The sequence below is a fragment of the Mus caroli genome, unplaced genomic scaffold, assembly GCF_978045245.1.
Source record: "Mus caroli unplaced genomic scaffold, Mus_caroli_1 scaffold_20, whole genome shotgun sequence".
NCBI lineage: Eukaryota > Metazoa > Chordata > Mammalia > Rodentia > Muridae > Mus > Mus caroli.
The window spans coordinates 37,126,455-37,154,039 of record NW_028227275.1 but is presented as its reverse complement, the minus strand read 5'-3'; the positions used below and the strand labels follow the sequence as shown (position 1 = coordinate 37,154,039).

The 27,585-nt window shown below is 45.8% G+C and overlaps 1 protein-coding gene across 4 annotated transcripts in view; it reads left to right on the top strand.

The window, feature by feature from the left end:
- Apba1 (amyloid beta precursor protein binding family A member 1) overlaps positions 1 to 27,585 on the top strand; it is a 192,682-nt gene that overhangs the window by 150,847 nt on the left and 14,250 nt on the right. For 3 of the 4 annotated variants that reach the window (XM_021152276.3, XM_085834256.1, XM_085834257.1), the window contains exons 3-8: positions 4,939 to 5,034; positions 8,375 to 8,414; positions 9,936 to 10,081; positions 24,905 to 24,937; positions 25,927 to 26,013; positions 26,987 to 27,172. In XM_021152276.3, coding sequence (XP_021007935.1) covers positions 4,939 to 5,034; positions 8,375 to 8,414; positions 9,936 to 10,081; positions 24,905 to 24,937; positions 25,927 to 26,013; positions 26,987 to 27,172 — 588 coding nt within the window. The remainder of the gene's footprint in view (positions 1 to 4,938; positions 5,035 to 8,374; positions 8,415 to 9,935; positions 10,082 to 24,904; positions 24,938 to 25,926; positions 26,014 to 26,986; positions 27,173 to 27,585) is intronic. The other variant, XM_085834258.1, reaches the window with a different exon arrangement.

Here is a 27,585-nt window from a genome sequence, read left to right as displayed (position 1 = left end):
GGTATGTATGTTTACAGCTTTTGCGTTCCTGTAAATTTTTGTCAACATAGAATGACATTCTTTGCCTCTTTCTGCATTTTTTTAATTTAAATTCTGCTTTATCAAATATCAGTATAGTTATTCCTGCTTGGTCAAATATTTCCATGTGTGTGATATATCGTTTTCTAAGATTTCACTTTTAGATTCATGATTCTCTACTGAAGAAGTGCGTTTACTTTAATAAGTGTATAGTCTTTCTTTTTAACCCATTCATCTACTCCATGTTGATTGCTGAATATAATCCATTTATGTTCAGGGTTGTTCCTGAGAAGCACAGACTTCCTGCTGTTCTGTTATTGCACAGGGCTGGCTTTTTAATTGTGTTCCCCTTTGCATCATAAAACCTTCTGTGTCCTGCTGAGGGTTAAGTCTGTCTGTGTGTGGTGTGCCTCTCCTTCTGGTTAGCTCTGTGCCGGTTCATATGTTGTCATGGCAGTAACTACCCTTTGTTTTCACAGTAGGGTCCCTTAAGTACTTCTCATAACACTGGTCTTATCTGTCCCCTCTATTATTATCTGGGTGGTGTTTCTGAGTGTAGTTCTTGGGGAAAGGGTTTCTCCTCCCATTATTTTGAATGTATCATCCCATTCTCTTGTAGTCAGTGGTAAGGTTTCTGTGAAGCAGCCTACTGTGAGTCTGAGGGGCCGTCCCTTATGTGTGACTCTTCTCTTGCTATTTTTTTTTTAAGATTTTTGGTTTTTTGTTTGTTTGTTTGTTTTATGTACGTGAGTACACTGTTGCTGTCTTCAGACACACCAGAAGAGGGCATCAGATCCCATTACAGATGGTTGTGAGCTACCATGTGGTTGCTGGGGATTGAACCCCGATCCTCAGGAAGAGCAGTCAGTGCTCTTAACCACGAAGCCATCTCTGCAGCCCTCTTCTCTTGCTATTTTAAGATTTTTTTGTTGTTGTTGTTGTGTGTTCTTGTCATTTTGACTCTAATATGCTTTTGGTGCAGGTCTGTTTTGGTTGGAGCTGTTGTCCTTGGAGCTTCCAGAATCTGGATGTCTGTGTGTCTCTAAGATTTGAGAGCTTTATCCATTTCCCATGGTGCAAAGGTGTTTTAATCCAACAGTTTCCCATGTGTTTCCTAGAGCTTCCTTGTTCTTGTATGATGTTTTGAAGTTTCTGTCTGACGGAGTGACTTCTGAGAGGAGCTGTCCTCACAGTCTGCAATGTCTTCTTTTGCCTGCTAGGGAGCTTCCCGAGTGTCTGTCGTCACCAACTGAAGTGTTTACTCCCAAGCTTTCCTGTTGGTTCTTTTCTGCCCTTTGTCCTTGTTGAGCTCCTCATTCGCATCCTGAGTTGTTTTTCTCCTTTCCTTGTACCACTGATCTCATTCATGGCTCTCTGGGTTTCCTTAAGGTTTCTGCTTAGTTTTTTGTAGTTGTGTTGTTGTTGCTGCTGTTGTTGTTGTTGCTGCTGCTTATTTGTCTGTTTTGGGGCATTTTATAGGTCTCATTTGCACAGGTCCAGTTCCAGATAATTATTTTTCCTTGCAAGCACCATGTTCCCTTTCATGTTTCTTGAGTCTTGGTGATGTCTGCACATCTGGAGTAACATTATGTTTCTTCACATTTTATAAATAGCTTTTCTAGGAAAAGACATTTCTATTTAAATGAGATATAAGAAGGACATCAGTTGGATGGTTTCTTTTGAGTTTGGCAGTAGTGGATTCCAAAGCAATCTTTGATTTTTATTTCTCTTTTTTTTTTTTGTCTTTGATGTCAGCAGTGTCTAAGTTATGAGGCGTCATGTCATAGGCTTCTATATGTGTCTGGGGACTCTACAGAGTTCATCCCTGAGTACACAGAGGCAGCTGTGGCAGCTTCCATAGCTTTGGTGGTGTGAGATATTGGGAGGACAGGAATGTCTTTGTGCCCTCAGGGCCTGGACTGATAACACTGACTGCAGCAGCAACAACAACAACGCTGCCTCTTCAGCCACACCCCATGAAGGAGACCTCCAGGGTTCTCAGGCTGAGTGACAGATGCTGGGCCTGATGTAGAACCATAGGCTGGGCCTGGGCCTTCCTTGGCTCCACAAGATGATCACATGGATAGTAGCATCTATGGCATACACACCCAGCTTCCCAGTGTTCATTTTGTGAATTATCTAATCACATTTGCTTCCTACCCTTGGTCTCATTTGCCTGAGTTGAATACGGGGAGACTCTAGCACAAATCTGCTTCCATAACACTTCCTTTTTCCTTGTATATGTCGTTGGCCAAAGTCTGCCTCTGATGTGCTCTTTGAAAGTGAAACCTATTATATAATTTCTTTTTACTTTCTAATTTATTTTAAAAGTGTACCCACCAGGAAGGTTTTGATACAGGCATTTGAATACTTTTGTTTCAATCTTGTAAGAGCTGGGTCTGTTTGAAGATGCTTGGGCGTGCTTGCCTTGGTCAGTGTTAGCAAATTTGTAGCTCTATGTGTCAAAAGAACTTCATTGGAGCCCAAGTTAGAGTCCTCCCCACAGGAAAAATAGATTTCTAGAGCTCAAGATGAACAATGAATGCTCTACACAGTGAAGCAGAAAGATACTACATCAGAGAAGGACTCACCACTGACCACTAAAAGACATCATCCCCAGGAGGCAGTGGGCAGCATTGCTCCATTTCTCCTTTCAGTGCGGGATGGCAACAGTCTAACCAGCCTCCCTTTGCTAAGTACCTAACTACTTCCTGGACCTAAGCCTAGGCTCTTATATGATGATAGAGACAGGATCCCTACTGCTCAAGAGCTCTTGGGGATTTGGTACACACATAAGCAAGATTTAATACAAACTACAGCATGTTTCACGGGGGAGAGATGAGCTGTGGTTGTCATCTCAGCCCCATGGGAGGCATACTTCAGAACTGAGCATTGAATGTATCAGGAGATGAAGGGAAGCTGTGGGTGGAGGGGACATCTGAGCCTGTGCATGGGTCAGAGGTGCCTGGGAGACGTGGGCCCCTGATAAGGTCAGGGTGAGTCCATCGGAGGAATGAGTTATCAGGGGAGTGACTCATGCGCTCCTCTTTCCTGGCATTCCCTGGTGGGCACTCAGCACTAACCATACATGCCTTATTCTATGTTTCACCTCCCTGCCCACTGTCCAGATAGCCTGCCTTTCCACACCATAGGAGGACAGTCCAGTGCCCACAGGGTGGGAAGAAATCTATTTGTAGAACGTCTGGAGTAGAAAATAAAGAAATAGGAAATATGGGGCCACCTGTTGGGTAGTTCCCTGTGAGGTGTCCACAACCCTGAAAGTTCACAGTTCAAGAAAACCCGACTGCCCCAGCTTCCCTCACTCAGCACACACCTTAAAGACTTTGGGACAGAAAAAAAAATCTCTTTGGAGAAAGGAATCAAGCCACAAATAGCAAAAGAAACTTTTTCAGTGTGAAAAACCGGGGAGATTTACGGCATTAAATTCTCATCCTTTCCCACCTTAATTTTGAGTCGGCAAACAGTGCTAGGTCAGTGAGCACCCAGCAGCTCTCCTGAGCACAGATGGGAAAGTTCTTCATGCTTCTTTTGAAAGGCATGCAAGGCTGCTTTAATGTGGCCAGGGACCCAGGATACATCACCCTATGCCAGTCCTCCTGGATCAACTGTGGTGTCACCGTGTAAGGGGCTCCTGAGCCCTCATCTCCCTGTGCAGAATCAAGTGATAATATGACCAGAGACTGGCACCTCATAACCTCTTAGCTGAATAGTGTGTTCCACAATGTCATCTTTTGGTGTTCCTGTAGTTTTTGTGACTCAGACTTTTGGGAAAAGTTCCCCCCCCCAATTTTAGATCATGCCCACTGAGGTTCTCTTGTCTGTTAGCATGCCCTGTCCCTGCCACCAGCACCACTGTGCTGTTTGTGATATGCTGGGGGAAGCAAGGGTGTGGTGCTTCCTGGCTGTGGGTAACATCTGAGAGCCCACATACACCATGAGAAGAACCATGTAGGGTGTGCTCTCCCAGGACTTGTGGAGAAGGGAAGCCAGGAAGGCAAATCCTGGGCAAACGAAAGTAATGCGTATGCACACCTGACTTTTTGCAGCTGGCTCTTTTGGGGAAGTTAAGGCACAGAGAGGTCAGTAAACTATCTTTGCACAGGAAGGGAGAGTGTTTCACAGACCCACCTGACAATGCCCCTCATCTCCCAAGACTCCAGGAGCTCACAGAACTTCCTGGTGATGGTTGGGGTGTGTTTCCAAGCTCTTATGTGTCCCATTGCTTGCTTCTTTGGTCATTCATTCAGCACGTACTTAATGGGGTACTAGCTGTATTCTATGTGCAAACCCAAGTTTTGTGTTATGGCTCCTACCTACCTGTGTCCAACTACAGAGGCACCAACACAGGGACTATGCTACCCAGACCTGTTTATCTAAGCCTTGTTTTCAAGCCTGTCATTTGACAGAGGGTTGAAACGGTGCTGACATGGTCCAAACAGTGTGGTTTGAATGTTGAATTTTCAGCAGCCCATGAATTAAGAGAGACAGCATGCAGACTTGTGAGCAGACAAGAAAAACCACAATGGGTAATTTTACTTTTCAGTTTTCCATTTAGGTCATCTTGAGCAGGTGACATTTGTATTCCAAGTATTTAACTTTCACTAAGAAAAAAATTAACATGTTGTGTAATACCCTTAAGGCTTTAAATTTGATGCCTACTATAAGTCTGTATTTTCTTTAAAATATTAGCCTGAGGGAAGAAAAAGTCCCGAAGCTCTAAAACTCCTTTGAAGAGGTGGAGTTGAAAGCTTGCATGGCCAGGCCTGCTCAGTGCAGTTCGCAATTCTTCTTGCCAAAAAGGCTTCTCCCCACTGTAGTTCCGGGCTGTTCTGCTCTGTGTGGCTCGATGCCACAGCCCTCAGATCCTCACTGCTGTCTGTCCCTCTTCCTGTGTTCCAGTCTCCGTCTCCTGGCAGTTCTTCACCCCTGGGTGCTGAGTCATCAAGCATACCCCTTCATCCCGGCGACCCCACGGAAGCCTCCACAAATAAAGAGGTAAGGCTCCATCTTCCTGTCTCACGCCTGTGTTATTTTAACCCAATAATGCTTTATTGTTTCCACCTCTGCCCGCCCTGATGGAAACCACCCTGAGAAGTATTTCTTCTCCTCGGCTGTGTGCCTGCCGTTTGTCAGTGAAAGCCGTGGTTCATCTGTCCAGTTTGGTAGTCACAGGCCACAGTGTTGAATATGAGAATTCACATCCTTGCACATACCTCTTCCATTCCAGTGTTCAGTGCCATCTGCAGCCAGTTACAGAACTTTTGTATCACAGGAAGTTCCACCACTGGACCTTGAACCTCAAAACCATCTACCAGCATCGTTTCCAAAAGAACCTTCTGTGAAGGCATGGTCCTCTTCTGTATTGTAGTCACTAGCCTCTGGTGCCCAGAGAGCCCGTGAAACATGGCCAGTAGGAGAGGGGAGCTTACATTTACATTTTAATCATAGGCCAGGGGCTACTCAACAGGAGGCTGTAGGGTGTTCCCTGAGGACAAGTGGCCCTACTCACAGGAGACACACTGAATACAGAGTTCTGAAGTGACAAGATGTGGCTAAGATTTCTGGGCTTGAAAGGGACAGGTGTTTTACCCTGAGTAGAGAGAGCCCCTGCCTCCGTTAGGACCCAGTGTTCTCCTATCCCAAGGTGATGGGTACCACTTAGCGGGGATCCACACCAGGCGGCTGTTTCCCTACACCATGACTGTATGTGGGTACATGTCAGTCCAGCAGGAGATGCTTCTTCATCAGCCCTGAGGAGTTGTGACGAAGAGGTATGTCTCACACTCCCCCACTGTATTCACAGTTTTATCTCGAATCAACTGGGAAAATCAAAGCATTATCTTAACCCGAGTAACAGATTGTTTAATGTGTGCTATTCATGAGAGAGGGCTATAGTTTTTATTAATGTGTTCTTCAGGTGAGAGTGACACTAGACTAGAAATATGTTTTGTCCCCCTGGTCTATTCAGACTCTCCCTCTGGAGCCTGGGTGGCAGGGTCCTGGTTTGTGCTGGCCCCTTTTGCCATTATTTGATATGATACTCTGTTAATAGGGCATGGATGGGGAAGAGGGAAGGTTGACTGCTTCAGGGCCAGCAACGCTAACAGAGGGTATAAGTTACCAGTCGTTTGCGGTATTCCAGGCACCAGGCTGAGCAAGTCATAGGCTGTGTCTCTGAGGAACCTTTGCATGGTTCTGGGAGGTGATTTCATTGTCCTCACCGTTGAGTTCTGAAATTTAGAACTTGGATACCTTAGCTGAGGCTACACTGCTCAGCTGTGGTTTGAATGCAGAAGTCATGTAGGACTCTAAACAGAGTTCATGTAACCCCTGAAAAACCTTGAGGTCTCAGCTTTAATTTCTTCTGTTTTTTTGTTTTATCTGAGAAAGGGTATGTTGCTATGTACCCCAGGTTGTCCTTGAACTCACAATCATCTTACTTCTCCCTGCCCAGTGCTGGAATTGCAGGTGTTCCCCCAGCACATCCAGCCTAGATTTTCATGAATTTAATGCAACTTTATTAATGCTCTCTAAGGATGACTGATGCTCATCTCAGCTCACACAGGAGAAGGCACGTCTAAGCAGGTGTCTGAATATTAAGCTTTCAATTATGCATCGGCTTATAGCAAGCAAGGTAGACAGGTTAGTCTCGCAATTCCTACAAGGCTTGGTCCATGGTTCTGCATATCTTTAGAAATAATGATGGAAATATTCATTGTATTCAATAGAGATCCTTTCATTTTACAAAGCTGTCTTTTAAGTATTACCCCAGAAATGAAATTGATCATTGGCTAGCAAATGTTGCAGAGTGACTGTACCAGTCACCTACCATCACCTCTCTAAAGTAGTTCTTCTGTAGCTTCTGCTAAAACAGGTTTTAGCATTCAGAGGAGTGTCCTAGTAGCCCAAGAAAACCGAATCTGCTTTTTAAAGATACCTGGAGACTGATCTGTTTGGATGAAATGAAGTGACTTCTTGTTACCCTAGAACACTGAGAACAAGGGCAGGGAGATGGATGGGAAATGAGGCCTTTGACCCCTGTGGAGAACTTAGCTGCTTCTGCATAACGTGAGGTCTCCTAGCCTCATATACTGTGCAGCTTTCCACAAATGCATAGCAGCTAGGAGCTTTGGACCCTTGGGACCAGCTTCGTTGGTGAGAGGTGCCATTTCATCCCAGTGAGTACATTTGCAAGGGCCTGCCCAAAGTTGCCCTGTGTGGTCTGCCATGCAGTTAGTGTGGGATCCCTGCCATTGTCGGGACTGATGGGGTGCTCCAGTTTTCCACATCCGTTAGCAGGCCATGTTAGAATCCTCTGCATGATAAGAGTGACACCCTAGCCCTCACCCATAGTCGGCTCATCTAACCTGTCATCTAACAGATCAGTGTACTGAGGAGATGTCCGTCTCCAAAAAGCATATGTTGGAATGATCATGTGCCCCCCATGGTAAATCTTCAGAAATGAAAATCCAAGCCATGCCAATCCTCCCTTTTGCCCATCTTCAGTGCTTCCTTTTGAACATGAGCTGCCCTCGGATGTCCCACACCCTTCAGCTACAGGCTCTGTTACCTTTGAAACAGAAAGGAGTGCCCCGTTCTTCTCTCATGCAGGACCGTTTCTGGCATGTGTGCCTCCAAAGGAGCCTATGGCAAGCTTGGCCTCTTGGCTTGCTGGCACTTAAACTTCCACTCCAGGCGGGTTCTATGTGTCCAGCTCATCCCATCCAGTAGCTGTTAAGGCTGACCTCTGATGTGAGCTGACACTTACAAAAATCAAGAACCAATAGTGGTTTTTCACTTGCTCTTTCATTCTTCTTCTAAAGAAACACAAATCCATGACTTACAGAATGAAAATTTTCAATGGAAATGAACCAGTGGGAGATAAAAAGGTGTAGGAGTTTATCTTCCTTTCAGCAGCCACCCTTGCTTGTGTCAGGGACCTGGAGAAAATGCACCAGGGAGTCCTAACTTTCAGAGCACACAGTCATGTTATTGGCACATTTAGTACTGAATAGCTTTCCACACGGAGTACATCCTTAAAGTGTAAAGTACAATCTTTATTGCTGACTATACATTTTTAGAGCTGGTGAGCACCTCTGAACTCTGGGGTGTTTTGATCACTTCAAACTTGAGCGAGCCATTCTGGGTCTTAGGTAACCTTAGTAGTGAATGCATATATTTGTCCACACTTCGTTCTCTCTATTGAAAACTGGCTGATAACTGGTTAACAAATGCCACCGGTGATTTATGTCTTCTTTATGTTGCGTGGACAGTGGTGCTAATGTATATTTAATCATGCTCTGCCCCCTTTGAAACTTCTTTGTCTTAATTACAGTCAAGAAAAAGCTTGGCTTCATTCCCAACCTACGTTGAAGGTAAGAACTGAAGAGAAAAATATTGAGTACTGGGGTCACTCATGAATCTTTTAGCATTTGTAGGCACTGGATGTAAAACAACACAGGGGGAAAGACCACAAACCTGCTAGCCCTGAGTATCTTAGACTAAAAGTGTAGTGTGAATCCTTTGTTCTCGTCAGAGACCAAGGGTGTGGGCAAGCCAGGTAGTAAAGCTATGCCGAGGTATGTCATGAAGGTTCTGATGAGCCTCCCATGTCTGTGTTTTGACCACAATCCTAGTTGTTGGAAGGTGAGTAAGATGCCAGGCAGTGGTGGTGCATGCTTTTAATCCCAGCCCCCAGGAGGCAGAGGCAAGCAGATCTCTGTGAGTTCAAGGCCAGCTGGTCTACAGAGTAAGTTTCAGGACAGCCAGAGCTACAAAGAGAAACTCTTGTCTCAAAAGAAAAAAAAAAAATAAAGTAAGTTTGTACCCAGCCCAGGAGTTTTTTCATGGGGAGCAACTCAAGGTGAGCTTGACCATTAAAAAATGAAAATAAAAGTCACTTCAGACTAACCCTACAAGAGGGAGGTAAATTGGTTCCACTTTGAGTTATTTCATCTCTAGAACCTTAGGCTTCATGGTGGGTTATATTGTACTCTCCTCAGATATCATTCAAGTCAAAGAAAATACACGTTTTGCTTGTGATTAAAATGTCTGTCTTTAGTGAACCTGTTATACATAATAGTTGCTGCCACGCTTTAATTTAGGCTGTGACTCATAGGTGATTGTTATTAAAAGCAGATGCCCATCTGTTTAAAACAGAGATTTGGCTTAGTAGACTGGGAGGTGAGAACAGAAAAAGTGTGATTCTCCTTGGGATTGAACTCTACGTGAAGCCAGGAGCATCATGGTCTATCAGCAACATTGGCAGCATGGAACCATGGCTTTGTGGTGATGTTATCAACTTACAATGTTGGAGTCTGATGCCATTATAGGGAAGAAATACCCCCATTTTCTTCATGTGTAAAATGTGATTCCCCCATCAGAGTACAATCAGAGGCGTAAAGTTTGAGTGGGTAAAAAGGAAATAGGGAGCGTCAGGAAATGGTGTTTTCCACTATTACCGCTTTCTTTTCCTCTAAGCCATTCACCCAAGCAAACACACACGTTTATAGACATACGTGACAGGCATGGAAGTAAAAGATGAGTATGACATAGCCCTTGCCAGAGAGCTCATCTTCCAATCCCCAGTACCACGTTTCGGGAGTGAGGAATCATTTCATCTAAGGCCTCACAGGACAGCCAAGTGCCAAACAGACAAACCTTGAACAGACTGTCTGAGTCTCTCAAGAAACTAGGATTACAGGCCTGGCTAAGAGACATTTTTTTACTATTGGACTCTGATTCATATTTAAAATAAATCCATCGCTTCTCATAGTAAATGGTTCCAAGATGTCTTAGACTAGCAGGTAGACCACATATGTAAACAGTGAACATGGGGGTTGGCATGTGGTACTCCCCCATGACATCATTCACTACCTTGGCTCTATGTGTTACAGTTCCTGGACCTTGCGACCCTGAAGACTTGATCGATGGAATTATTTTTGCTGCCAATTACCTTGGTTCCACTCAGCTACTCTCAGACAAAACTCCCTCCAAAAATGTACGCATGATGCAGGCCCAGGAAGCAGTAAGCCGGATCAAGGTGAGGGGGTCTGCGTGGTCTGAGGTGGTTGGGTGACTGAGGGGACCTGAGCAGGCAGTGTCAACCCACAGCTCTTAGACAGTGGACTAAGATGTTGCAAGCAGGTTTATTCCTGCCTAACTAAAAGCCCAAGTCTTTCCATCTAAACCCTATTCAGGTTGCTCTCTTGAGAGTATATTCATATGCCATGGACTTTGCTCTTTGTGCCTCTAAGGTGCAGTTCCAGCACTGGCCCTCTACGGACAACTAGAGGCCATTGATTAGAGCAGCCCTCTGTTAGATTCTATTAATCTGTCTCGATGCCAGTCAAATGAACTATTTGATTAAACCATACTTGGGTAGTCTGAAGAACTTAGGCAAATCCTAGTTTCAACTAGTTTAAACACAGTCACCAGCCATTTTCATTAGTTTTATCAGGAGGTAAAGGAGTAAGCCAACTGGGTCCATCGAGAACCAATTTCATCTAGTCTCAATAATTCACAAGTAGATTGAGCTACACAAAATCAATCTGTAAATGCAGGACTCCAGAGACTCCACCATAATGCCACCTAGAGTTATAGATACACCAGGGTAGCAGGAATGCTGGCTGTGCAAATGCTATCCAAAAGTCCCTGTGCACTCAGCACGTGGAACACACTCAGAGAACCAGCAAAGGTGAAAGGTTAGGATTCACCAGTTCCTTCCCCCCCCCCCCCCCCCGCCCTGGTTTCAACTAGTTAAGACTGAATCTTCTCTGCCCTTCTCCTCTGGCACCAGAGAGCCTGATGCTGATGTGGTTATATAGAGTGAAAAAGGACAAGAGAAGGCAGCCAGAGGTCTTTATCTGAGGAGACAAGAGGATCCTTGAGCCCTGTCTTATGTAGGATGATGGGGGAGGGGAACAGTGGAGAACGTGAGTCCCTTACCTCTAACCACAACTGCTCAGAGGGAATAAACCAGTCAGTAGAGGCACCAGGTGTCAGGAGGAGAGGATGTCAGACATGGAATGCCACAGGAGTACCCTAGAGGTTAGAAGGGAAGGAGGTGCACGCCTGAGAGAAACCATCTGAAAGGAAGCAAGATTTACTGCAGCTCGTGGTTTCAGAGGCCTTAGCTCATGGGTATTTGGCCGTGAAGCAGAAAAGCATGGGAAGACCCACTGCTCACCTCACTGAGACAAACAGAAGAGCCACATGCCGATTCTCTCTTCACACACCCACCCGTGTACTCTCCTAACTACTTGCTGTCTCTCAGACCAATCAAGAATCAAGTAGACAAGAATAAGCATCATTCATAAGCCCACCTCTTCCCAAGGTAACACCCTGAACATACCTGTTCAAGCCATAATTAATCTCCAAGTGAAGAAAAGAGTGAGGATATTAACTCTCCCACACCTACCCTGGCACACTAGACAAACTACCAACTGTGAGCCCCTGCGAAAAGCCAGTTGAACACTTCTAGTGTGCAATGACTAGGGATAAACAACATCAGTATTCCAAAAGGGAAGAGTACACAAATGACAGGAAGAACTTGACTAGCTAGACCCAAACCCAGCAGCTAACAAAACCCTGTAGCCTTGTGTCCAGCATCTGGAGGAATGCGGTAGCAGAGCGTGACCTTCGGGGCTGCATCCCCTGCAGCCTGGCCAACAAGGTTTGTCTCCGAAGGCTGGGGCTGTAGTGGCTCAGATTTCCTGGTTTTGCATCTGCTTTGCCGGCATCTCCATTTCATCTGTCTTCACCCTCATATTTTCACATACCTTGAGGGCTCCCCACAAACTGGTATCACATGGACAACACCAGTATCCGACACCAGCCCAAGCAGTAGCTGGACCTCCTTGGGTGATGGCTACAGGAGCCTCTGAGTGTCTGGGCAGCTGAGCACAACAAAATGATTTCTATGGTAACAACTCCCTAGGCATCTGTATGCATTCAGAGCACCCCAGCAGCCTTCTCTTTCTAGGGAAAGTCTTTCAAGTCAATTTACATTCTCACATCACTGAACTTACCATGAATAAAAAGCCTGCTGGTTCCTAAGTTGCCTTCAAGGCATCTTGCAAGGAAGTACTTCTCTTCTGCTGGGAACTTAACTTTTTAGAAACCATGCCTTCCACAACTCAAACTTTTCTTGGACTTTAAAGCAAACTGCAAGGTTTTCATGTCTTTCCACCCTGCCTCTACTCCCCATTCTCACTGTAAATCTAACCCAGAGCGACATCAGTGCCCATGCAATAGCCTGAACGGAGGCTGTCTTAAAATTCCCTCTGCTAGATTTAAATAGAACCTAAGGCAAAGTCTTGGCATATGGACAGAATCTCACACAAATGGCCACTAGTCCAGTTTCCAAATAAATTCCTCATTTCCATTTGAAACGCCATGAGCAGTTTTTACTGTCCACGGTGTATTATCCAAACTCTTGCCATCAGTACCCCTCAATCCCTGGGGAGAGAATTCTAGGGATGCTAACACACATCAGCAGACTCTTCCCACAAACTGCTTGTGAGAGCGGCTGAGCCTTGTGATCAGGGGTCATGAAGACAGCGCCTCCCCTGGCACCAGTGTTCTGTTTGAGAGGAAGGATTGTCTTTAGTTCACAGCTGCAGAGCCCGTGCTCAGCTAAGTGTTGTTTCTGGGCTGTGGTGGAGAAGAGCTCCTTGGCAGGAAGGTGGAAAAAAGCCAAGCTACTTACCCCTTGGCAGGCAGAAAGCAGACAGGCAGCAAGCGTGAGCGCGTGTCTACGCTGCAAGGCTCATCTACTAGCTTCCACCCACAGCAGTCAAGACTCACCGTTACAGCCAGGGCTGCCATTCCCGTGCTCAGGAGGCTAAGACAGGAAGGCGCCTGGGCTCCATCACAAGTCCTGTCCCTAGTATAAATAATAAGATTAAGCATCTTAAGTCTGCAGCTGCCCAGTCACTCGGTGCTCCCCAGGATGCTCCGTGGTGTTCCCTCACCCCTCTCCTTGCTTCCTCGTCAAGTAGCTCCCCATCGCACCTACCAGTGCAGCCTCTGAGTGTCTGTCGCTCATGTGACAACCTCACTTGTAGAGCAAACACTTCTCTCTCAAGCTCAGAGCCATCCTCTCCTTACCTGCCCATAGAGCATAGAGTAAGCTGTGACTTGAAGTTACGATTGATTTGTTAGGAATTAGGATGTGCAACCCAGGGAATGGTTTACGGCTCCGTCATAGGTCACTGCACTGATAGCAACCTTAGTGTCGAGTCTGGCTTAACAGTTATTCCATGTGTCGGGCTCCATTCAGGCACTTCATCTGTGACACACAGGCCTTGCCTGTACCTTGAAGCCCCCTCCATAATGTACATCTTATCTTAAAAATGAGCCTCTTCCAGGATGATGGAAAGCAGGAAGTTCAATTCTTTGAAGAGAAGCTCCTGAGACTCGCAAACGTGCATCTTGCCCCCTGACTCCCAGCAGGGCTGCACCAGGAAAGCAAAGTAGCAGTTTGATCCTCAGGCTTTCTGAGCTTAGTGTGTTAGTCGGCTCCACCACTGCAGACTTCCACCACTCAGACAAATACCTGAGATAAACAAAGGACGATGCATCTGCGTGGGCTCACACATCCACAAGTGTCAGCTCACAGGCACTTGGCTGTGTTGCTTTGGGCCAGTGATAGTGGGTAGTACAACATTAGGAAGTACATGGTAAGAGCAGGCTGCTCACTTTGTAGTAGCCAGAAAGGAAAGAGTCATGGCCCAGATAACCCCTTCAAGGGCATGCCCCCCCCCCAGTAACCTAACTCCCTTCCATTCAACCCACCTCCTAAAGGTCCCACCACCTCCCAAGGTAGCATAGACTGGTTACCAAACCTTTGCACGTGGACTTTTGGGAGAACATTCTAGATCCAGGTCACAGAAGTTGGCTACTTCCGGTTGTTTGCCTCATGCCAGAGACACACTAGTGCCAGAAAGTTCCCCCATCTTAATTTAACACCCCCCAGCAAGGCTTTTAAAATAATGCCTGAGAATTTTTTTTAAAAATCTCTTAAGGAAAAACAAGCTAGTTTTCAAATGGAGTCTCAATCCAGACTCCTGCAAACACCAAATGTAACACTAAGTCCCCCGGATGAGTGGTCCTGTGAGCCTTCCAATGGCTGCACAGACCACCGTGACCTGTCATCGCCCACCATGACCTGTCATAGCTTGCCTGATGACTTCCTGACAGACAGGAAGCACCTGGCAATGAGTAGAAACACCTCTGGCTGTCACACTGACATATGCTCTACCCTCTGAACCCATCCAGAACAAAGAGCCACCCGTGAGAACTATGTCAGAACACCAAGTCCCATGACCAGGTGGTCTTTCCAGAAGAAAGCAACAGTCTGACATTAAGGGTTACTGGGGACCGCCTGGACCAGAAAACTGGGAGTTGCCTTGGGGTCAGTTTCTCATTGGCTCTACCTATCGAGCCTCCCAAATCCAGCTGTATTTTGGGGTTCAGGCTTTAGTTGTTCACCTCCTGACAGTTGGGGACTCCCACATATGGGCACCTGTGTCTTTCCACTCCTCTTACGGCACCTAAGGAGGGTTCAGATGGTGCTCAGGGTGGGTAGGGGTGGCAGGCTCAGCATCAGCCGGACAGAAAGCAGCCCACATGGTGAGTAGCAGCATCCCTCACCAGCTCCTCCGGCACCAGCTGTACCCTGAACTGCTTTCTTGCCTCCACAGTGGGAGGTGACCGTGTGGCTTTACCTTTAAGTCCAGTTCTCTCATGACAATCAGACCCTTTACTCTGGAGTTCCCAAGTAACCAGCACCCCAAAACCCCACAGCTCAGTTAAACCCCACATTAGATGGCACTTTCAACACAAGCAAGTGGCCAACTGATCACAAGTATGTTTTAAACCCACCCGGAGCAGTGTGGATATTTGAAAACCACGTATCTATCTTTTACAAGTAAATTGAGGCAGTGTGAGGAATTTGCGATAAAGTAGTAAAATTAAGTGGTTACGTTTCACTTACAGCTTCTAAGTATTATTTTAGTATGTGCTTCTGTGCGCTTGAAGGAACTGCTGCCTATCCATAAATATCTCCTGCTTCATGATCCTTTTATATCCCTCTAAGTGCTTCTCAGAATGACACACACAGCCTGAAGTCTCTTCCCCTTGCGAGCGGAGATGGCTGTGTTGTCATCCTACCTAGAAGGCAGCTGAGTTAGGAGCCGGCTCAGACCTCATGGCAGATGGAGGACAGGTGTGTCCCCAGCAGTCCAGTGGGCTCCAGAGCATGCTCTGCAGACATCACTCCCCGAGAGACTGGGTCCTTCTGGCCTTTCGAGAAGAGGTTCTTCTAGGTCACTTCAGCACAGTGAACAGAGTGCAGCCGGGCCACGGATTTCTTGCCTACCTAGGAATGGAGAACAGAAAGCAATGCCAGGTATTCCTTTTCCAGCCTGCTGGTGCAGTCCATAACACCAGGCCAGTGGTAGTCTCTGGCCCTTCCACTTGCTTAAAGTAAGCTGTTTTCTTCCCTGGTCTTCTGGCCTTATCTTCTCTCTGTGTATCCCTGGCTGTCGAACTTGCTCAGCAGACCAGGCTGGCCTCAAACCCTCAGAGATCTACCTGCCTCTGCCTCCAACTCCTTAGTGCTGAGATTAAAGGTGTGCACCATCACTGTCTGGCAGTTACATTTTCTTTAACAATGTACGTGTCCAGATTTATTTGCGAAATCGTAAGAGAATTTAGATTTGTTTTTAACCAGGCATTCTCTCATACATATATACATATATACATATACATACATGTATATGTGAGACTTTGGTTTAAAAAGCTGTTTCTATGGAGATTTTTGTGATAGGCAATTTAGAAGTAAAATTTAACCAACATCCAGTATTAAACCTTGAGAAACTGGCACTCCAATAAATGAACCAGAAAAGCTGTATACCTGATGCTACAATATTGCAAACTGAGGGATCTGAAAACAGTACCGTGTTCCATCTACCAAGATACAGGAATAAAGCCAAGTCTATACCCGCAGCAGCAGAATTAGAACTCATCTGCTGTGGCTTCCCCATCTGTGGAACTTTGTCACTATATCTTAGAAGAACTACTGTCCTGGCAGGAAATGTGCATCACACACACACACACACACAACACCACCACCACCAGAAGCAGCAGCAACCAGGAATGCATTAGAACTGTGAGTCTCAAAGTATGGTCCAGAGACCAGGAAACCAGCATTGTGTAGAAGCCTGATGAACATGCAAGCTCTCCAGCCTGACTCCAGATTTCTCAAGACAGAAGCTTAGACAATAAGGAGATACCAAGAGTCTGCATTGACAGGCTCCAGGAGAACCTGCTGTGTGTGGTAGACTGGTAGTGGCCTGTCGGTTGCTCTCTGAAAGCATTATGAAGCATCTTCTCTTCAACTGCACTCTCCAGAACTCTAGTCATGCTGAGTACTCGCTACTAATAGAGCTCCATCAGCAAATAAGTTCATGAAACACTCACTCTCTGGATGTTTTCCAAGTCTGTTTCCTTGTTACAGGCTCGGAGAATGACTTTTCTTAAGATGAATAGAAATAGACGCTCAGGATTCACATACAAACAAGAACTGCAAGTCGAGAGTGTGCAGCTGTGTTTTGAGCTAAGTGACTAGGTTGGGATTCAAAAATCTGAGACAACGTAGTAAGAGGAACACAGCCAGGGGAGAAAGAGACTCGTCTGTGCTTTGCAGAAAGAAGGGTAAAATGTAGGGTCCTAACAGCCCATCCTTGCAGGCACTGACAGTCCTAGCTAAAGGAGTTTCACAGTCCTCGTGGGCTTCCATCCCACTTAAGTTAACTGAAATCTTCCCTGTAGCTTTGCTGTGGAACACAATCTCACATCATCTTCCAGCAAACACCGAGGGTGCTGTAGTCTGGAGCCATAGGCAGGGTTTGTCTGTGTAGCCCGGCTCTCCTTCCAATTTTCTAACCTCTTTGGTGCTGGGATTACACAAGGCGCCACCACACCTGTCTGGCTGGGGTTTGCCTTCAGAAAGCAGCTGGCATCTGAATTAGGACTACCCTATTGGTTCATAACCCCTAATATTTCCATCTCTGAGATCCCAGACACATTTCCACTGCCCTGGCTCAGTGTGGAACTGCCTCAGCAACCTGACTAAGCCCATCAGAGTAACTGACTTTAAGCTGATGCTTTGTCGTGGCAGGGAACAGATGGTGACCCCTAGGGAACCCGTCATCAGATAAGTGTCCTCTGAGACCATTCGCCATGGTGATGCACACGAAGATTCACACCTAGCACCAGAACTGAGGGTGATTCACTCTGACACCCTGTGCCACACACACCTGCTACTGACAGGGCATGGCCGTTGCCCTGCTGCTCTGCCCACCAGAATGTGCTGAGGTAGCCTTGAACAGCTCTGTGACTCCATCTGTGACCCACTGTGTATGCAGGACTAAAGAGGTCTTAAGGGGAACTTGACGCTGTTCCTGCCAGGCCCTCCTACTCCTTGATCATTAGAGTCCAGGAATTGAATAGAAAGGCAAGAAGCCCCAGTTTTTATACTGTCACTGTACATGCAAGGGTAGTAGGGGCTGAAGCCCCAGTCCTGGCAGGCTCTCCAAAGCCGAGAGAGGAGAGGGCCACAACTGTTGGTGCTACCCCACCTATCTACTGCTTGGTATGCTCACGCCTTGTCTGAAAGGCAATGCAGTCAGACTAGGATACAGACACCATAGAGAGGAGGTTGTGGTCCCCATCAGCCTCTCCTTATGCAGTATCTGAGCCAAAACCACCGTCTGTTTCCAGGACAAAGAGTTCAGGTCCCTTAACACTACTAGGACTGCTTGTACCAGAGGCTATTACTAGTAGCAGAGCCAACATCAGTAGCTGCAAACACATCACTGAGGGGGTGGAGGCCACAGCCCCCATAGTAAGATTGGCCATAAGGCCTTCCGCGGATTCTGCTGTTGACACTGCACTGCCTAAGCTGCTAACGTAGCCTCCTCCACTTGTGTAGCCCACAATGTCTCTCTGACTCTGACAAAGCATGTACAGTGCCCGGTCATGAGTCATAGCCAACAAAGCTACAAGAGGGCTACACTACGGTGTCTAGCTGGAAATAAAGCCAAATGCCTAACTAACTGAACCCTGAAATAAGGCACATCTTCAGGAGAGAGCCACTTAGGAGGCCACCTCTAAAGGAGTCGTGATCTAATCTACTAGATCCGGAAAGCTCAATGTAGAGACACAAGAATTACACCATGTCCAACGATGTCACTCTCCAGCCACAAATTCCACAGAAGTCAAAATGGTTGAAATGCCCCATAAAGAATCTTAAAATGCAGACAGACAGAAGCTCAGTGAGATCCAAGAGAATATTTTAAAGGCATCAAATGAAATTAGGAATACAGTGCAGGACAAGAATGAAAAAAATTAAGAGCAATGAAATAGAAATCTTGGAATGAAAGAGAGCCAGAAAAGATCAACAGACTACTTCAAGGGGACGAAGTAATGATTGAATTTGAAAAGGGGATTGACTATCCAAATCAGACCCTCAAAAAACCCCACAGGAGGAAGACAAGGAAGGGAAGGGAGGAATGTGCACTTAGAATCTTTGAACGCCAGGGGTGATTGTATATTCCTATACTCCCAGCATACCTGTGACTCCCATACTTGGGAGGTTAATATAGGAGAATTGAGAATTTGAGGACAGACTGGGCTACATAGCAAGATTGTCTCATGCAAACAAAAAGCAAACAAAATCTTTGTAACACTCTGTCTTAGTTAGGATTTCCATTGCTGTGAAGAGGCACTAAGACCAAGGCAGCTCTTATAAAGGACAGCATTTAATTGGGGCTGGCTTACAGGTTCAGAGGTTCAGTCTATTATTATCATGGCAGTGTCCAGGCAGGCATGGCTCTAGAGGAACTGGAAGTTCTCCATCTTGTCCAAAGGCAAACAGAGGAAGACTGGCTTCCAGGAAGCTAGGAGAAGGGTCTCAAAGCCCATGCCCACAGTGACAGTACTTCCTCCAACAAAGTCATACCTATTCCAACAAGGCCATGCCCTGGGTCAAGCATATTTAAACCACCACACACTTTAAAGTGAATTAATATCTATATCATTGGTTAAAAACACAAGGAAATGATTCCATGAAACAGTTATCAGAAGACTTCTCTAATCTTTGGAAAGCTATGATCATCCAGGTATAAGAGGTCTATAGAACCTCTAATCTAACCAGAAAAACATAGTCCACCCCAGCATTATAGGCAAACTGTCAAAAGCCTAAGGAAATAATTTTACAATCTGCAGGAAAAAAAAATAACATGTCAGTTCTGGTGTGCACTCATTAAAATAGCAATAGACATCTCAGCTGAAATCCTACAGTATATAAAGGGATGGAATAGCATATTCCAAGTCCTGAAACAAAGAAAATGTCAATCAGAATTCTCTACCAAGCAAGACTGCTCTTCAGAAATGGAGAAAATTAGGGCCGTCCAAGATGAGCAAAAACTGATTTATGACCGTCAGACCACCTAAGGGAAACCTACTCACAGAAATCAAAGACACAGCTAGCATCACCAAAGCCTGTGGAAGTATAAATCCCCATACAAGAGCAGCTACCCAAAAGACAAGTGGAACCGAATCAGGCATTACCCCTGCAACAGTCAGCCCAAAGCGAAGACGGGAAGAAAACAAAAATATCCCAACAACCAAAAAGAGCATCCTTAGGAGTGGCAGAGATGGCTCCTGGGGGAAAGGACCTGCCACAGAATGTGAAGCTCTGAGCTGGGATTCTCGGCACCCATGGAATTGTCGGTCTGTATTCCTAGCACCAGGGCCATAGAGACAGGGTTCCTAGGGCAAGCAGGCTAGCTAGGCTAACTGAATCAGTGCACTCTGGGTTCAGTTGAGAGACCCTGCTTCAATAGATAAGGTGACTGAGGAAGATGTCTAGCGTCAACCTTTGCCCTCCATCCTTACCACACAAATACATATGTGCATGCACATAGCACATATATATGACAGGAATACGCCCTTACCTTTCATTTACAACCTGTAAATGGGCTAAATTTTTTTCAGTTAAAGCTTAAGGGAATTGCTGAATGGAGTACAAAAAGACAAGAGCCGCCAGTATGCTTTCATGCATTCCACTTTACAAGTAATTACACAGATAGTGAAAAGGGAAAGATTTGAAATGATACCCCAGGAAATCAGCAACAAGGACTATCTATAAGATAGACACTAAGACGGAGATAAAGGCAGTCACCATGTGGTAATGGATGAAGTCAACAGGAAGATATAAGTTAATATGAGCCTAATGTTAAAGCATCAAGTCTTGTACACGGACATTATAACACTGGGAGAGAGGATCCAATACAGAAATAGTGTGGAATTTCAGCATTCCACTTCAGTTAAAGAACAAGCCAGACCTCCTCCTAAAGTCAAATTAACACCAGTTAAGCTATACTATAAATCATATGACTTCTGGACATTTATAGAATAAGCCATCCAGGAGCTATTCAACACATTTTCAAAACTTTTAAATCAGATGCCAGATCCTTTCTGATCACAGCAATCGATGAAAGTAGAAATCAATTAACAAGTGAAATGCTAGCAATTATACAAGTACACGGAGACGGGACAACACAGAGCAGTCAGTCCCTGAGGAGCTGGCAGGTGAACGAAACCTTTCCTCAAATTGGCCCTTGGAGACATTTTAGTTACTTTTCTATTGCTATAATAAAACATCATGACCAAGGCAACTCTAAAATAGAGCTCATGGTGGTAAAGAGAAGGCATGGTGGCAGGAACAGCTAAGAGCTCACATCACAAACCCTAGGCAGGAGGCAGAGAGCAAACTGGATAGACCACAAGTCTTTTGAAACCTCAGAGTCTGCCCCCACAACACACCTCTTATTCCTTCCCCAACTGTTCTACCAACTGGTGACCAAATAGTCAAACATGAGCCTATGGGAGCCATTTTTATTCAAACCACCACAGGGGGTGTGGCTAATGGTAGGTTTCCCCATGTTCCAGAGGGCGGACACACACCAGGGCACACGGGCAACACTAACTGGACTTAGTAAGTTACCAAGTCAGTCAATCAATCAAAAATCAATAAATCAATAAATAAAAGACCTTCAGCTAGGAAGTTATTAGAATGGGAGCATTGGTTACATTTTCACTATACACACATGAAATTCTCAACAAATAGAAAATAACAGAAAAAATCAAAATAAATACAACACAATGCAACTGAGTTGCAATGCGTTACATGTATGAGTGCCTACATAAAAGATAGAAACTTTACAAGTCCCCTGTTGAGGTACCTCAAGGGCTTGAAAAGTAAGAGTTAAATAAAACCCGAAATAGCAAAGATCAGAAATAAAAGAATACAAAAGATCAGTGAAGCCAAGAGCTCTTTGCACAAATAAAGACAGAAATGTAACTGATTCGGCAGAACATCCAAGCATTGTTGGGGATGATTTTTTTAAAACTTCATGTTGATGAGTTAGAAAACCCCTGAGGACATAAAACATGAGACTGGAATAGTAAGTGGCAGTCCGCACTCCTGCCATATGGCGACACACCTCGTAGTAGACAAACAGTGGCTCCCTCAATTGCTTAAGCAAGGACCATCAGGATCATGGCGTATATCCAGCTAGAGTCTGCTGGTGGTGCCATAGAAAGGTCTGTGGGAGAGACCTCTGGAGAGTTTTTGCCCACGTCCCAGTGTTCTGGAATGTTCCTCTCCACACAGCAAGGACACTGTGGAGAAGACTGTGCTAGCTCCCCTGTCTTCCTCTCTCGAGGGGCTCTCAACGCCTCAGCAGAAGCTAGGAAGGTCCTCTGAGGCACAGAGGCTGGGGAGTCCACGCAAGAGGGTCCTCATCTCCATTCTCTAATCTCTGAGACTCGTGCGATGATGTCACAAGTGCTGCTGTGGGATTGCATGTTGCGCACATTTTTGTTCCTATCATTCTCTGCCATTTTCCTTTCATCTGTCTTTACTTAGCCTCTTCCATAGTTCTTACTTTTCCATTCTTTTGTGATTTTGTAAAGTTTCATTGTAGAATTAAATGTTGGCATCATTGTAGCTTTGTCTAAGTCCTGTCACTTCCCAGCTTTGCTTGAAGAGATCTGGATCAGTAGAGAGATGCTGCTGCCTCCTGCCAGGTCTTTATGTATATTGCCTCATTCACTGCTCAGACTGGAAGAGGTAGGATAGCAGATATTATTAGCCCCATTTTACTGGGAACCAAGACATTCCAGAGGAGAAGACTGCCTAAGCCAGCTGCACAAAGGGAAGTGTAGATTGAAGAGCTGGATTGCCTGAACTTGAATCACATTCTTCACAGTTGTGAGACACTGGGCAAATGACCTAGCCTCCCTGTGCTTTGTTTTCCTCTTCTTGAGTGTCTTACTATAATTCCTGCCTCACAGGACTGTTGTGAGTTTTGACAGTGGCATTTGGTTAGAAGGATCCTGGCAAAGGACCATAGCTCAGTAGATGCTAGCTGGGTAATGAACAGATAGGCCAGAGGAGGCCCTCCCCACAGCATGACCAATCTAGAGGGGCTGTCCATGGTGAGACTGACACTGACCATGAAGTAAGGGGGGCACAGCTCTGATCCCAGAGTCCTGCCATCCTTGGCCTTGTGAGGGTTTTAGTAGCCTCTTCCAATCTTCCATTCCGGCTCTGACCTGTTCATCTCATCAGTGTTACATCGAAATGCTATAATCTGCTGCATAAACCATGTCAGAACACCTGTCATGAAACTTGGTTTGCCTTCTTCATCCTTCTGTAGTTTGGGGGGGGGGGAATGGAGTCTGGGTAATTTTTTGATAATGAAGGTGGAACACATTTCCCTAGAGTTGAAGAATTGTTAGACTTTTGAAATCAACAGGAATAGGAATTCCCGGGCCATTTCATGTTACTTCATGAGTGGAGAGGAAGGAAGCATTTCAGATCCTAGAGGAAAAGTTTCAAGGCAGATGAAAACCAACTCAGGTCAGAACATCCAGGGACAGCTTCTAACTCAGGTGCACGCAGGTCCACTCAGGGCTTTCTCAGATGCTCAGATCCACCCTCTGGCTTGTGAGGCGGTTAGTAAAGCACATGGGTGTTTTATTAACTTCAGAGTCCTCCAGAGTAGATTGCTCACAGCCATCTCATCACCACGGGAAGAATGGTGGGGAAGCTGTGTGGGAGTGTGGTTGCCCTCTTTCCTGAGTGTATCGGTAATTAGCTATGCGGTGTTTGGATGGCTGACTCATCCAGTCTCCACTGTGGGAGCATGCAGGCAGCAGGCAACACATTCTAACCACTAGTGAAATAGAGATGCATTGCTGAGGGCACAGTTTTTTGCTAAGGTAAGTTACCCAGCCACCCCCATCAGAACAGCAAAGCTGTGCCCACTGGTACCATAGCGTCCACAACAGCTCAGCTTTACCACCCACACCCGTGACAACAGTCCAGCCTTATCCATCCATCACAGCGATGCAGCTTCGCCCTTCATAGCATCGCCCACAGCCTGGCCACTGACTCACAGTGACAGAAAATATATAACATATATGATTGAGGAACTGCATCCTACACTTGTACATTTTCATTATATATAGCAGACACAGACATAATGCTCAGTGTACTATTCGAAGACCTTTTTCTTCATGTGTTCATTTTATCTTTAAAAACAGCCCTGGGAGGTAGATACTATTTAAATCCATATAGTACATAGAGGAAGCAGAAGTGCTAAATGGCTTGCCTAAAATCACACAAGTAATACTGAGATTTGGCTTTAGAAAGCTCAGCTCAGCTTTTACTAGCGATGCTATCTTTTAATTAGGAGTAAAAAAGATAAATATGTCCATTTTTGCCAGGTACAAACTATATTCATCTTATGAAATTTAAGAGGAAATTATTGCTACAGATAAACGGTGTGGGGAGAGATTATAGGACTGATTCAACAGGAAGACATACTACCCTAAACATATATGTACTCTGTAACATGGCTACAGAGAGAGCAAAGACCAATAGAACCAAAGCAATGCAAAGACAAGTCCACAGTAACAGCTTGTGGTCTTAATACAGTTTGTCAGTAAAATGAAGGCACGAGCAGGACAGACACACAAACACAAACCCACCTGAGAACTGAAAGATCATGTTAGCTGACAGCTGAGACTGTTTACTGTGCAGGCCATATAGTGTGCTCACCCAAGTCGGCCATGACTCAGCACCTTCCAAAAAGACTGAAATCATACACAGCATGGTCTCAGGCCACAGTAAGATTGATCCCCAAACCAGTGCCAAGGGATAGCTAGAAACCCTCCACATATTTTTGAAATTAATAGCACAACTCTAAATGATTCAAAGGGTTCAAAGACATCTCAGCTGAAGTGTTGTAATGTGTCAGTAAGAGAAAAGCCGGTGCACAAAACTGCAATACAGCTAAAGCGGGGCTCGGAGACGGAGCCAAAACTGCAGTAGAAAACAAAAGTCTGGACAGATGTAGCTTTTTATCAGAAGCAGCTGAGGGGAAAGTCAGCAGGTTACTCCCAAAGCAAGCAGATAAAGATAAAGACACAGCCCGACAACCGTCAGTGAGGTTAAGGAAGGAAGGCACGTGATGAGAACAGAACCAAACTGCGTTCTTCAAAAAGTCAAATGACAGTGAAGCATGAGACGCCCTCCATGCCATCCCCAGTGCTCACATTATATTAGGAATATTCCCCCTAAAGTGGGGTGTGTACGCCCATCTTCCTCCTACAAGTGCTTTATACCCACCCCTGAGCAGTGTTAGTGTGTCCGTCCCCTTTTTGACTGAGTCTGCAAATTCTCTTCTAACTATTCTCCTGTCTCTGTTTGTTCCATGCTAAGCAGACGGCCCAGAAATTAGCCAAAAGCAGGAAGAAGGTGCAGTACAACTTCATCACTTGGTGTTACGCCTGTCCTTTTTCTTTTATGTTCCGCCTTTTTATGATTTTGTGTTTTTGTTTTCTGCATCCAGCAAGTTTTTTTGTTCCGATTTCGTTTTGAGTCGCTCCATAAGCCAGCCTCTCTCCAAACTTGGTTGCCTCAAGTGGCCATTTTCTGTTGCTCATTTGGTCATTTCACCTCAGATGAACGCCAGGGAGCAGATTGGAGATGCTAAATGAATCCTCTAGGGTGGAGGCTGCAAGCCGCTCAGGAGCAATGATGTGGCAGGGACCTGGGACTAGTCAATTACCGTTACATTCCGTTTGAGGATTTCTCAGATTGCTGGATGCAAAAAAAAGAAAACCCGCTAATAACCACACACGTGCAGGGTTCAGCCCTAAATGAGCCAGGCTGCACTTTGGGGGTTGCAGAGCTTCTAGGTGTTTGTAACTTACTCCAAGGATGTGAGACACTGGGGGCTCCATTGTGACAGGGTGGCTGCGGGAGCAGGCAGCTGCTTCCGTGGTGCGGTGGTGATGTGTGACTATGAAGACCCTCTTACCAGAACTGCATCCGGTGGCTTCATTTGCACCCACCACAGACATGGGCTTCCACTAGCTCTTGCAGGGTAAAATGAGTGACTATTCCAAGGTCCTCACTACGAGTTAGCTGCTCTTACCCTTCAGTCTCCCAAAGCCTTACAGAAAGGGTCACTTGCCATCATGTCCAGAGTTAATCTGCTGCAGCAACCTCTGCTCTGAGGGAAGCAGCATCAGAAGGAACTCTGCATTTCCCCTGGAATACAGAGACGCTAACTCTGGTCCACGTGTCCATCCTCCCTGTAGTACCTTCAGCTTTGGCAATTTAACCCTGTGTTGCCGTTCTGGTGACTGTGTCTTGGTAACCCAGTGTGTGAGCTAACCTTTCCCGTGCCTCCGGGTGAAGACAATACAGTAAAACCTCTTCTTGGTGCCCATTCTTCTTAGGCTCCTGAAGGTGAATCTCAGCCAATGACTGAGGTGGATCTCTTCATCTCTACCCAGAGGATCAAAGTACTGAATGCGGATACACAGGTACCAGCTCGTTCCCACTTTTCTCAGGGACAAAAGCCAAAGGAATTCTAGCATAGATTCTCTGCCTGTAAAGTGCCCATCCCCAGGTATTGGGGTGCCACAACTTGCATGCTGGGTCCTGGAAACTGACAGGGCTGATAAGGGAATGAAGAAAGGACAGACACACAGATAGTAGCTGAGATCTGATAGACCACATGCTCTACCAGATCTCATGGAGGTGTACCAGCAGCAGCCTCAAAACTCAGTGTGTGTAACTCTGAACGAGGAGGTGGGTTTAGCTACTCTCACAGCAGGATTTCTCTCTAGGAGAGCAGGCTCAGGCTGTAAACACTGGGGAGGACAAAACTGGGGTTCGCATTTTTCTTTAACTACACATGGACCAGGGAAAAGCTTAGCCATCCCCATGAGTCTGAGACATTGGGATCCTTGATGTAACTGTGTTCATGTCAATGACACACATTCAGTTAGGACTTCATACACACACACACACACACACACACACACACACACACACTGGTTTCCAGTGAAACTCAAGGCTATGGTGGGCTCAAAGGTCACATTCATTCTTAAAGTACAAAGGAAAACTCAGAATGTATGTGTGGTCTCTCACTCAAGTCACTCCCATGGGTTCTCTGGGGAGGACTCATTTGCCTTAAGGAAGTCTCTTTAAAATTGTACAGCACACACATGCCTACATGTGCATACATGCATGCACACATACACAAGCACACTGAAATTTAGATTTTCTTTCCAGCTTCACCACTGGAGACTCTACACGGTGTAAAATGTTTGATATTTGCTTTTCTCCTGCACATATCTCTTGCTCTTCATTCACCAAGGAAACTTCCTCAGGCCTTGGGGGTAGGACTCAGAGGTCTGGTGGTGAAGCTTGTCCCTGGCCCACCTCGGCTGGTATGGGGGAAGACGATAAGGTTCTGTGTGCAGACTCACCTCCTCTGCCCTTCACCTCTAGGAACCTATGATGGACCACCCTCTGAGGACCATTTCCTACATCGCAGACATTGGCAACATCGTTGTGCTGATGGCCCGCAGGCGGATGCCCCGTTCTAACTCCCAGGAGAATGTGGAGGCCTCTCACCCTTCCCAAGATGGAAAAAGACAGTACAAGATGATCTGCCATGTCTTTGAGTCTGAGGACGTAAGACTGGCTTCCCCATCCTTCCTCTGGGTTCCCCAACCTATCCTCCTGGATAGCCACTAAGTAGCCAGTTTATCAGAACTCGAATCAGTCTGGCTCATCCTACATTAAACATATTTATTCAGTATATACTATGTAACAGGAACTGTTCTAGATCTGGAGATAGAAGGCTGAATAAAGGTACAGGAGTTATTCTTTGTGCAGGTTGGAGGGGATAGAAAATAGAGATAAGTGAACTTAATTAGACATGGAGAGGGCTGTACTGAAATATAAAATAGGATCAGTGCACAAAGGACAGGACTAGTTCACATAGGATCATCAGCGTAGGTAACATTTAAACAGAGACCCGAATAGAATGAGACTAGGAAATAGCAGGCACAAAGGCCCAGAGGCAGGGGAGTGCTGAGTTTGCT